This window comes from Hemicordylus capensis, chromosome 4 (assembly GCF_027244095.1).
Source record: "Hemicordylus capensis ecotype Gifberg chromosome 4, rHemCap1.1.pri, whole genome shotgun sequence".
NCBI lineage: Eukaryota > Metazoa > Chordata > Lepidosauria > Squamata > Cordylidae > Hemicordylus > Hemicordylus capensis.
In genome coordinates, this window is record NC_069660.1 from 96636568 (window position 1) to 96649689 (window position 13122).

General features: G+C 42.6%; 1 protein-coding gene across 2 annotated transcripts in view; it reads right to left on the reverse strand.

Moving 5' to 3' along the window:
- TTC22 (tetratricopeptide repeat domain 22) overlaps nt 1–13122 on the reverse strand; it is a 30171-nt gene that overhangs the window by 11073 nt on the left and 5976 nt on the right. For both annotated transcript variants that reach the window (XM_053313543.1, XM_053313542.1), the window contains exons 2-4: nt 8791–8846; nt 5096–5211; nt 2089–2207 (exon numbers count right to left, since the gene is read on the reverse strand). In XM_053313543.1, the coding sequence (XP_053169518.1) occupies nt 2089–2207; nt 5096–5211; nt 8791–8846 (291 nt within the window). The remainder of the gene's footprint in view (nt 1–2088; nt 2208–5095; nt 5212–8790; nt 8847–13122) is intronic.

Consider the following 13122-nt stretch of genomic DNA (forward strand, 5'->3'; position numbering starts at 1 on the left):
GACGCGAAGTACGCCTATTGCGTCATTAGCGTCCATTGCAACAGTCTGGGCAGCAGCATAGCATAGAGAGGAGCTCTTTTTGCGAGCTCCTCACTTCCTCTTTGCAAACAGCTCTGGAAACTAGAACAACAATTAGAAAAAAAATGTTACACTAAGCACTACAACAGAACCCTAACAAGACAAATAGTGACCAATAGTAACACCAAGCACAACACACAACCCAAAGACAACACTACACAACAGATATACACAACTTAGAACAGCCGGTCCCCACAATTCCCCCCCCCCCAAGAAAAAAAAAGGTCACAACCAGTCCCCTACCCACAGCCAGGGGCGGGGAGGGGGGCCAAAAACCCGTTATTTGCGCACGCACCCACAGACTGGCAGAACAAAATGAGGGAGAAGGAAGAGCGGGGGGAAAAGGGAGGTAAGAAGGAGAGACACAGGGACAAGGGAGAGGGGGGGGAATTATGGAGGAGAGACAGACAGGGAGAAAGAAAGAAAAAACACCAGGGACACAAACAAACACAACAACAACAAAGAGATGAAGAACGCAAAAAGGGGGGGCTAGCGCCCGTTATTATAACGGGCTTAAAAATACTAGTTACCTATAAAGCCTTTAACAGCTTGGGCCCAGGCTATTTAAGAGAGGGGCTCCTTTGCCATAAACCCTTCCGCCTGTTACGATCTTCTGGAGAAGTCCAATTAGTGTTGTCACCCACTCATTTGGTGGTAACCCAGGACAGGGCTTTCTCTGTGACTGCTCTCATGGCTTTGGACTATGCTCCCTGCTGAAATAAGAGCATCTCCTTCTCTGTTTGTTTTTAGGAAGGCCCTCAAGACCCTCCTGTTCTCGCAAACTTTTAATTAGAATTCATTTTAGTAATTTTAATTGTTTTAATAACTGTTTTATACTATTGATATTATTGTGTCTCATGTATTTGAATCTATATTGACTTTAAAATATTATCTTAGATTTTGTACACCACCTAGAGATGTACATATCAGGCAGTATAAAAACATGATAGATAGATAGATAGATAGATAGATAACGAAGTAAACCACAGAGCTGAATCTCACACACAGCAAAGCAGTCAGAAGGAGTACATGGCAGAGAGAACTGAAACTAATAATTTAAATGTCATGCTTTTCAGCAACACAATCCCAAAGTGGTTTAAACAGCAGAGACATTAAATTCAAATTTACAAAAATATAAAGATTACTTACACATGCCGAGTAGAAGAGCGAATCAAAAACCTTAGTTGCAGAGAAAGATGGTTTTTTAAAATGTTTAAGGGCTTTTAACTGAGTCTAAGCAAGCAAGCTTTTTCTGCATTATTCTGTGTGTCCCACAGTGAGCTCAGTGTCCCACTACAGCCAGGTAACCTGGAAGCCAGAGAAGCACTCTGCATGCTCTCCAGCCCTTCAGATCATTCTGAAGGTAAATTTCAGACAGAGAGAATGCTGATTCTTTGTCTCTCAGAGAAGAAAGAAATGGAAAATCTTTAGTTACCAGCCATTACTCAGCCACAGCAAAAAACAGAGGATAGATAGTCAGAATGTGCACAAACCAAGGTTCGAGTGGTTCGGCCCTGAACCGGTTTGGATGAGGTCCGAATTGATTCAGCACCGCGGGGAGGGGAGCAGCGAGTGGGAGCTTTAAGAAAGAGGGGAGCAGGTCCTTACTTGCTCTCAGCCACCCCATGCAGCTTCCTACTAGGGCAGCGTGCATCCCAAGTACCTGCATGCGGTGCCAGCATGCACATGGCATCCACGCATGAACCTTGATTCATATACATCCTTAATAGATAGGGATATATTAGCAGAACAACCTGCCTTAGGCAAGTTGCAAATGTACACAGAGCAAATTGCTTAAGGTCAGGTCAGGTTTTTAATTGCAAAAAGAAAAGAAAAGAAATGAAAAGAAAGCAAGTGGTGATTAGGGCTGTGAGGTAGGGAATTCCTTTACATCTGAAATCTGGGGTGGGGGGACTGCCCCCTCTTGCCCCCAACATGGACACCCATGGCAGCTGATAAACTGAACAACAGCCATTTTCTCTGCATTTTGAGCAGTAATCTATAAATTACCTTTCCAAAGCAGTCGAGGGGATCAGTCCCAGAGTAACCACAGTCATGAATACCCATAGGAATAGTTGAAAATGACTCCTTCCTTTCTAGCAGAATCCCAAGATAGCACCAGGCCAAGGCTAAAAGAAAACGAATTCAGAGCAAGTCAATTTCCTGGAAAATTTTGTATAAATTCCTTTCTATGTGCTTAATTAGGCTAAAAGATTTCCAGGGTGGGTTTTTTTAAATTTTTTAATCAGGGCTTCCCAGCTGATTAAGCAAACCTCATTTAAAACCTCATTGACGGCTGTGGGGCATTTTCCAGATTACACGCTGCCACAATCCCATAAGCACCCCTCCGTATTGCCAGTGTTTTGACATTGTGCTCACTGTGCAGTCAGCAAGGTGCCATCCATATTTCCGATGCCATGTTTTGAATTTTAATGATGTGTTATGGCGCTATAATGTGGTAATAGCATTGGAGGAAAGTAGCTGTATTTCTCCATCGTAGGGAGTTTATACTCTAGGAGTTTATGTGTTGCAGTATGGACAGTTCTCCCCCATCCCCGGTGCTTGCTTCTTCCTCCCCCTTGACACCGCATGGAGAGAAACAGGTAAGGAGAAATCTCGGCTTTCCCCTCCTTTCCTTCCCACAGATTCCAAACCCCATACCTCCCTCCTCTTCTGTTTGCTTCCAATATAACTTGAGCTTGTCAACACAGAAGGGGAGGGGAGATGGTGGGAGAGGGAAGAGATTGGAGGGTTGTTGTTGTTATTATTATTTCTTGTTTACACAGTCAGACAAGTGTTATTGACTGGTTTGTTTTATCCAGACATCGAGTCCTTCCCAAGGACCTGGGATGGCTGAATTTTATTATCAATGTTGTTGCCGTTATTATTATATATATCGTCGCAGAATATAGGCTGTTCCCAGTAAAGTTGCTTTTTGTAATTGGCTGATGGTGATTTCTATGGCATCTATGGTGCTGAGGTGCTCTTCAAGGTCTTTTGGAATTGCACCTAGGGTGCCAATTACCACTGGGATTATTTTGGTCTTTTTCTGCCACAGCCTTTCAATTTCAATTTGTAGATCTTTGTATTTTGTGATTTTTTTCTATTTCTTTTTCTTCTATTCTGCTATCCCCTGGTATTGCTATGTCGATTATTTTAACTTGTTTTTCTTTCTTCTCGACTACAGTTATATTATTATTATTATTATTATTATTATTATTATTATTATTATTATCATTATTCCACCAGTTCTTTTGTGTAGTCAGTCCCCTTTTAATTTGCTACTTTGGCCAGAGACTCATATTAGTGCAACTTAGCAGATTTCTTAATCCAACCCTTTCTTGTGCACTTTTTACTGAAGAAGAAGCCCATTGAACTAAATCACTTACTTCTCTGAAATCCCACTTGCTTACTACAAGGCAAAGGGTAGGGAGAGAGAACAGTCACTTACTTAAAAGGAAGCCCACTGAACTGAGTCATGGTTCATTTACTTCTGTGCAATCCCACAGCCCTCACTGGAGGAGCACTTGCCTCCAATCCGCCTCCTCCCTCCTATTATCTATCTGTCTGTCTGTCTGCCTGCCTGCCTGCCTATCTATCTATCTATCTATCTATCTATTTTTCTGGAGGTGTGCCAGTTCCTGTCTTTCCCCATTCCTGGCTTGCCACAGGATTCCCTTTCGCTCCCCCTGTCCAATAAGCAGTTCCCTTATTTTGTCACTCCAAACTATTTCCTCACCCCCCACTTTTTTAAGCCGACCCCCCCCCCAGTTATTGCTTGTGCAAAACTGGAATGATGTAAGACAAAGTTAGAGTTTTGTTTTGGAATGGCGCTTCCCCCTGCTGCCAGAGTTGTACAAGGCAGCTGAGAAATCACACAAAAAAATTTCATGTCACCACCCCGCCTACTGCAACTCCATTGGCTCAAATGGAGCAGGAAGAGGGCAGATAAATGTGTTTCAAGGAGAATATGGACAGTCCTGACTTGAAAACATGTTGCAATGGACAGAAAATATGAATGGCCACCGGCCTACAAGAAAGCACTGAATAATGCTTTACTCTTGGTTTTAAACCGTTGTACTATTCCATCACACTTTGCAATGCTTTACCCGTTGCAAATCTTGTAGTCCAGAAAATGCCTGGAAGTTGCAGCAACAAATATTAAAGAGAAGTAGCTTTTGGATTATTAGCTGCTTATCATTCGATCCTCTTTTAGATGTCAGCCATTAGCTTTTTTATTGTGTTTTATTTTATTTTAGCTGAAGGCAGGGGCGTAACTACCATTAGGCAAGGGGAGGCGGCTGCCTGGGGGCCCCCACGCCTCGAGGGGCCCCCCAGAGGCAAGTCACATGTGAAGTGTGTGTGTGTATATCAGCGAGGGGCCCATTTTAAAATTTTGTCTCTGGGCCCACTCCAGCCTCGTTACACCCCTGGCTGAAGGGTCTGACTGTGCATAACTGGGATGTATCAGTTTCACATGTAATCTGTGGGATGTCATGTGTAACCTTCTGCACGTGAAACACTGCTTATGACTTTCAAAGCTCTACACGGTTTGAGACCAGGGTATCTGTCAAACTGCATTCGGCCATATGAATCTGATAAGGTCTTTTATTCTTGTAGGCCCTGCTCTTGGCTTCACCACTGATGCAGATCTGGTTGTTTGGGATCAGGGATGGGGCCTTTTCAGTAATGGCTCCCCCCCCATCTTTGGGATGCCCTTTCAGAAGAACCTCACCAATTTTGATGGGTTTTATAAAGAGCTTGAAAATCCTCCTCTTGTGAGAGACATTTTAAATTTGGTTTTAATTGGTTTTCTAGTGTAACCAATTTAAGCCAGTGCTTTTACTGCTATTGTCTGCTAAATTTGATTTTAATTGTATTTTATTGTTGTTTTTATTGTAAGCTGCCTTGAGCAGCAGTGTCCTAGAGGGGTGGGGTAGAAATCTTTGAAATAAATAAATAGATAGTGTGAAGCCTTGTGTGAATTAAACACGGAGGACCTTGCGATTTCTCTTACCTCTGTAATGCAAGCTAGAGGATTTGAGGACTTGTTGAAGCAAAACCATGGCTCTGTTGAAGGCTGGCAACCTTTCCCCCTCATTATTCCCCTTGTTCATCCACATCCCATCCAATCTGGAGCAAAGATGGGAACTGTTATTGCTGTTTACCTCTCTGCATGTACAGACATCTAAACACATTACAATCTGTTTCATTCTTCCCAATCTCTACCCCATACCATCTGGGCTGAATAACATTTTTAAAACTAGGAACTAATATAAAACATTAAAAAAACAAATGTAAAGTATCATTCCTCAACATTCTCCCTTTCTGCTTCAAAGACACGCACATCTGCTTCCCTCAGGACTTGGTGTTGCTGCTACTGGAAGGTGCTAGGACTTTTGGCAAACTTTCAGTGAAAGGAAGTTCTACCATTGTGAATCAACTCTCTAGGAAACCTTCCTACACCCTCCTGCAATTTGACCATAGTGCTCAGATGGTATTAGTGGGGGGCAGATAATTTCATAAGGCATCAGTTTCCAACCTTGGTTCCCCAGATGTTGTTGGACTACAGCTCCCATCATCCCAGCCCCAAGGGCTGCTGGCTATTGGGATTGGGGATGTTGGGAGTTGTAATCCAACATCTGGGGAACCAAGGTGGGAATCCCTGTCTTAAGTTTTACTATTACTATTATTACTATTGAGCATCAGCTATCTAGGAAACCTTCCTGTACCCTCCTGCAATTTGCTCAGATGATATTATTGGGCTATTTCTAATCGGGGGCAGATAATTTCATAGGGCAAGGGTTTCCAGCTTTGGTTCCCCAAATGTTGTTGGACTACAATTCCCATCATCCCCAGCCCCAGTGGCTGATGGCTATTGGGACTGGGGATGATTGGAGTTATAATCCAGCAACATCTGGGGAACCAAGGTGGGAATCCTTGCCATAAGGAATTACCCAGGTAGACCAGTCCTCTGAGAAGGCCAGATCCACTAAGTCCAGAGTTAGCACTCTACTCTAGACTTAGTGGGTCTGCCCTTCTCAGAGGACTGGTCTACCCGCCAATACCAACTGATAGACCAGCTCTCCCGGGAGAGGGGGAGTGCCATTTTGAGGCCAGTTTTTCTAGCAAAATGGGCATCAAATTGGCATTCGAATCACCTGAAGCAATTTGGGTCAAATGGGGGTGATTCTCCTTGACCCCAAATTGAACCTTCTATTTTGAGGGTGATTCGATTTGGGATTGAATTTGAGAATCATCCCTGATTTGACCTGAAACAATTGAAGGGCAAATCGAATTGCACACCCCTATTATCCATCCACCCCACCACATACTGGGGTTATAACACAATTCATGCCCTCCCGCATGTGCTATTTACAAAGCAGGGGGGGACACAAGTGTAGGCTCAATGTATTTATTTATATCTACATAAACTGCTTTGGGAACTTTTGTTGAAAAGTGGTATATAAATATTTGTTGTATTCACTGTATATTCATTTAAGATATAATTTATTTTGATGTTCAGACTACTTCCTAATGTTCGGCCAAAAGACCTGTATACCCCAGCTTTCAGCCTTAGGTTATGATGGGATATAGTGATTTAAACAGTTTGCAGACTGTGATTTAAAAGGTCTGCTGCATTTTATGCATAGGCTTTTGCTTGACAACTCTGCCTTTTGACTCATAGCTCACACCTGACATCTTAAAATAGCAGTGCGTTCCCTGATTGCTATAATAGGTTGCATGTTATTCTAGAAACCTGAACAGCTTCCAACTTCAATAGTTTTAGTTGCTTTTCAGTGTTGCTACTTGTCTAGTAATACTATTTTGAAAGGTGTTTGGGCAAGTCTTTCTGGTAGTCATTGAACTGGTAGTCACTGTATCCTTACTTACCGTTCCTCTGAAGAAAGGAGTCCTTCTTCCAAAGAAACAAAACTTTAGGTTAGAACCTAAACTTCCAGAGAAATGAAACTTTAGGAGACAACCCATTGGTTTTGGTGCTGTCCTTTCCCTTGGTCTTGACCCTACCTACCCCCCACAACTGTGCCATTGACCATGATTTTGTCACAGATGGGTCATGGGCAACAAGCTTGGAGGATGCAGGACTGGGAGGCCAGGGCCAGGAGAGCAATGCAGACAAACCAAAGGTCAAGTGAGGGTAGTTCATTAGGTTTCAGGGGACAAAACTTTAGCCAAAGGTAAAGGAACAAAGCACCAGCAGTTGACCAGGCAAGCATCGACTTGCCAAAAGCAAGGAGATCTTGATAACAAGGAAAGACTGGTTTCAGTCAGGAAGTTCTTAGTTTAGCAAGGGAGATGATGACTGGTCTCACTGGGTGGGGCCAGACAGGGCTCTAAGGACTCCAGGACTGCTGCTGTGCAGAGATTTGTCACAAAGGACACCATTATATGGAGCCTCTACCTAGGCAGAACCTGACAGTTTTGTATGATAATTGCTTCACTACTGGTTTTGCAATTGTCCTTTACGGGGGTGGGTGGGTGTGGTGGTGGTCCTGTGATGTGTAAAGCAGCTAGGAATGCCCATGGATAAAAATCTCCATTGAGATATTTGATCTGATGCTGATTGAGCTTTTTGTGAATCAGGATAATAGGATTTAGTTGAATGTGTCACTCACAATACCTTTAAGGTTACTGCCCTTTTAGGTTTAAGGAAGCCTGGTTCAAGGGGGATAGCCCTCTGTCGTCATGTTTTTTTAAAAAATGAACAGCATTATGTTTAAGACCTGCAGATGCCGCTTTCTTGAGCAATACAAGCAGTTATAGTGCAGCACTACAGAAACATTGTGTGTGAGAAAACTGTCCTTACTTTGTTAATACCAGTCCAAATCAACCATTCCCTATATATTGTGGTGATTCTGAACCCATTGTTCTAAATGCATTCACTTTTATCTGATTCCTTGAAAGGTGAGTGCATACAGCATCCCTCTGCTTGCCTAGAACAGGAGTTCTCAACTGGGGTCCCCAGATGTTTTTGGACTACAACTTCCATCATCCCATCACAAAGGTCACAATGGCTGGGGATGATGGGAGTTGTAGCCCAACAACATCTGGGTATCCCAAGTTAGGAACCTTTGACCTAGAACTCTGAGCCTGATCGCCACCCTTTCACCTGAAGCTGTGAGACATTGCCTTAGAGATCTAGTTTCTCCTCCATTATATTAAATCATGATGGATTATGGATGGAGCTTAAAACCTGATAGTCAAATTGATGTATTTATTGCCTTTAATAAATGCTTGTATTTGCTTATGTATTGGCTGAGTATATCCATGAGAAGTATGAATTCATTTATCTAACTCTTCCCAGAGTTCCTGTACTCATAATGCCAATGTTTTATTTTCCTTTGAGAGAAGGTCTGATGGGAGGAGAGCTGGTCTTGTGGTAGCAAGTATAAATTGTCCCCTTTGCTAAGCATGGCCCACCCTGGTTGCATTTGAATGGGGGGATACATGTGTGAGCACTGTAAGATATGGGGCCACTCTGGGAAGAGAATCTGCCTGCTTGCATGCAGAACATTCCAGGTTCCCTCCTGGCATCTCCAAGATAGGGCTGAAAGTCAACTCCTGACTGCAACCTTGGAGAAGCTATTGCCAATCTGTATAGACTGAGCTAAATGGATCAATGGTCTGACTCAGTATATGGCAGCTTCCTACGTTCCTATGATTGCCTTTTATTCTAGATCTCTTTCTCACCTGATGTGCAGTGTGGCCATAGTGAAGTACCAGCTTCTTTTCTCCCCCAAAGGGATCTGCAGTAGAGAAAGATTAGCAGAAAATAAAGAATTCATTTTGGCAAATGCCTTTGTTGATACAGGAGTTCCATGAAACCAGTCAGCACTCTTACAGACAATGATTCATTCCAGTTTCAGTGCAAATTTGGCAGGAGATGTGTTGTGAGCTACCCAGAGAACAATTTGTTATGGGGTGGCTAACAAATAAAGTTGTATTTATTATTATTGATAATAATAATAATAATAATAATAATAATATTAAGCACTCCAAATACGTTTAGTACTTTGTGTAAATTCTTAGTGGATTCTTAGTCATCCACCTGGCTGACAATCCATGAAAAAGCTTTGTCGCTGGACTACTTATTCTAACCTGAAAAAGACATGGCTTTTTCATGGATTGTCAGGAGATGAGGTAAAGAACTGTTGGGACATTCTTGTATGAGGGCTCATTACATCTCCTATCAAAATTTGCACTGAAGTTGTAGTAAATCTCTGTCTGGAAGAGCTGCTGTTTTTGCTTTGTTCAGTGATGTAGTACTTGAAGCACATCTCACTCAAAGCCAGAAAACTGTCAAGCTCATCAATGCTTATTTCCTTCTGCCACAGCCATTTTTCTTGTGGCTGCAGCCTACAATTGCTGAAGTTATTTTCTCACATCATGGGATGAAGTAAACAGAATGGGATTAGAAATGTGCTGAATGATGCTGATTGCTGAGAAAGCAACTGCTTGCATATCTTCATATTTGTGCAAAGAAATATACACACAGTAAAGTTTGGGTATATATGGTTATATAGCTTTATGTAGTTTAGCAAATATGCCTTTGTCTGGAAAATGTTTCTTTCTGTTGAGTGGGGGATTTGTCTCATGACATTGTCTCTTGTCAGGCTCTGGTATTTTTACTTCTTGGCCGATGGGCCTCACACCCTTGACTCGAACAATTTCATGCTGGCCTTACATTCTGTTTAGGAGCCTGAACCAAACTTTTATACACTTATTTGTGGGCCTGGATTAAACATTTCTTTATCAAAGATGAACAGGGTTGCCAGAGAGTAACAAGTCTGCCATACAGTAACATTCAGCAACATTCCCCAGTGGATATGAACATACAGCCGTAGGAAGAAAAGAAAAGAAAAGAAAAGAAAAGAAATCCACAGCACTTCCATAGTGTTCTCTGTCTTAAGACATGAAAGCCTTTTTGCTGTGAAGGATGCCATCATTCCCTGTGACGTCAGTTGGAAAGGCTGACATTGTCTTCTAGGGGTGTGCAGAACCAATTCCAGCTGGCCCGGTTCGACTGGATTGAACTCAAACTGAACCAAAAAAAAGGCGCTCAGTCTGAGTTTGAAACAACCGGGCCCAGTCCGTTATGGACTGGTTTAACCCAGTTCAACCTAGTCCGATGGGCTATGCTTGTAAAGGGGGATCTGATGAGGATTCCCCTTTACAAACAAAGGGGAATCCTGCCTTTAAATGGCTTAGGAACATAGGAATATAGGAAGCTGCCATATACTGAGTCAGACTATTGGTCTATCTAGCTCAGTATTGTCTTCACAGACTGGCAGTGGCTTCTCCAAGGTTGCAGGCAGGAATCTCTCTCAGCCCTATCTTATATGGGCAGCCAGAATGGTTGTGAGAGGGCACCTTATCACTGTCACCAGTGGATCCTCTAAACCTTGGTATTCTCCCCAGCAGTCCAGCCTGCATGGCAGCATGGTTCCAGCCTCTGCGCATGTATGGAGGTCATGCAGAGGTCGAACTGAACAGCCGGTTGGTTTGACCGAAACTGTTAGCAGACAGGTGGTTCAGTTCAATTTTGGTTCAAATTCGAACCGAACTGCAAAAACCTGTTCTATGCACACCCCTATTGTCTTCAAGGAGATTAGCAGGGCTGCAACATTTATTTGATAAACCAACTATTTGATCAATTAAAGACATTCCATAGAGTTTTTAAAGTGCCCAATCAGATGCCATTTTAGAAATGGTGTTCCTTCCCTCCCTGTTTCAAATTGATGTTTGCCATACTAACAAGCAGCAGGTTGCTGGTTCGAATCCCTGCTGGTACTATATCGGGCCGCAGTGATATAGGAAGATGCTGAAAGGCATCATCTCACACTGTGTGGGAGGAGGCAATGGTAAACCCCTCCTGTATTCTACCAAATAAAACCACAGGGCTCTGTGGGTGCCAGGAGTCGAAATCGACTTGATGGCACAATTTACTTTTACTTTATTTCCCTCCTGCATATACATCAGCTTTGGTGACAGGATGGGAAGAAAGAGTAAGACACATGCTCAGAGACCCAGAGTGCTCTTGCATGCCATTATCATTGATAGCTTTCACCTTGCTTCAGATTGGGAGGATTTGGCTGGAAAACTAGCTCATCCCAACCCACAAGTATCACACAGAATCTTCCAAGCAGCCTGTAATTCTGCAGCTTTCCTTGGAAGTAGACTCCACTGGAATCAATGGGGATTATTTCTGAGTAGCTTGACCCAGAAAGCATGTGTTTTTCCTGGAACTATTGGCTTTATAGAGATGCAAATTGATGCAAATTTAATCAAAGGATTAATAGCCTACAATTCATTCATTCTTTATTATTACAGTCATTGACCAGTTTGCCAAAAATCTAACAAATTAATAGTCTAAAATTTACAGGATTAATTGACTACGATGGCAACCCTAGAGATCAAGACTGCAAGCATGACTGATGAAAGGGGGAGAAAGTGATACCACTCACTCTATGGAAAGTTCTGAACTGAAAAGCTTGAAGAGTAATATTTTATAAGAGCTGGTTATTACCTATAAATCCCTCAATGGTTTGGGCCCAGGGTTCTTAAGAAAGCACCTCCTTTGTCATGAACCCTGCTGCCTATTACGATCATCTGGGGAGGTCCAGTTACGGTTGCCACCGTCTCATCTGGTAGCAACTTGGGATCAGGCCTTTTCTGTGGCTGTCTCAGGGCTTTAAAATACACTTCTTGTCAAAATAAGAGCTTCTCCATCTCAGATTACTTTTTAAAAGATCCCTAAGACACACCTGTTTTTTCAGACTTTTAATTAAAATTAATTTTGAATGGCTTAATTGTTTGTATTCTGTGAAACTGTTTTGTTTTTGTCAAGTTTTACCTTTGTTGAATTTTGGATTGTGTACACCTGTGATTCTTAACCACCGGTACCTGGACCGGCACCGGTCCACGAGGCATTGGGTACTGGTCTGTGAGGCATCACTAAAAAAACCACCACCAACCCAAAAAAATTTTGGGCAGGCAGGGGCCACTGGAAGCTCTCTGGAGCTCATTTCCAGGCAACCCTTGCTGCTGGATACTGTTCATCTCACTTCCTCGAAATGAATATTATCCGGCAGCGAGGGCTGACTAGAAATGAGTTCCGGAGAGCTGCTCGGAATTGTTTTTTGGGCGGTGCCTGGGGGTGGGGGGGCTGACTGCCTTACTAACAGCTGGTCCAGGAAACTGCGCACAATTAATGTACCGGTCCATGACTCCAAAAACATTGAGAAACACTGGTGTACACCACCTAGAGAAGCATTTATCAGGTGGTATATAAATATGATAGATAGATAGATAGATAGATAGATAGATAGATAGATAGATAGATTGATTGATTGATTGATTGATTGATTGATTGAAATGATTCCAAAATGAACTACTAGTATTTTCAGTGCTTCATTTCTCATTTTGGTATCTTAAGAAGTTTGGACCTTGCACAGTTAAGTTTAAAGATAAATATAGTCCAAGCCCTCAGTGCAAACACTTTGCCTTGGCAAACAATGTTGCTGATCAGCCACCTGGCCTTTCTGTAGTCTGTTCCTGCAACAGAACTATAAATGGAGTATGCAGAAGGTTGCAGTTTTGTTTGGACAGCCTGACTCAAGAAGACTGGAATAAATAGCTAACATACTGTGAAACAGTACATCAGCCTCATAACGCTGAATGCACACAAGTTATTTGTGCAAATGATATTACACAAGGGTAAGCCCCATATTTCCAATGGACTAACTCTAACCTGAGGACCCCTTCCCCCCCCACCACCACAATATCAAGGCATTATCATCTCCAGCATTGCTTTCAGTGGTCTCCTGGAGATTGATGCCAATTCCTGGAGACACCAAGTCAGTCCCAAAAGACTGGCAACTTTATTCTTTTCTCATTCCCTCCTCTTTTCCGGCTTTCCCCTGCCACCAGCAAAGCTCATACCCCCACATTAGATTATTTATGGTTGATCCCAATTCCTATTCCAATTTCTCCAGCTTTCTCCTCAATGAAGCTATTATGGCA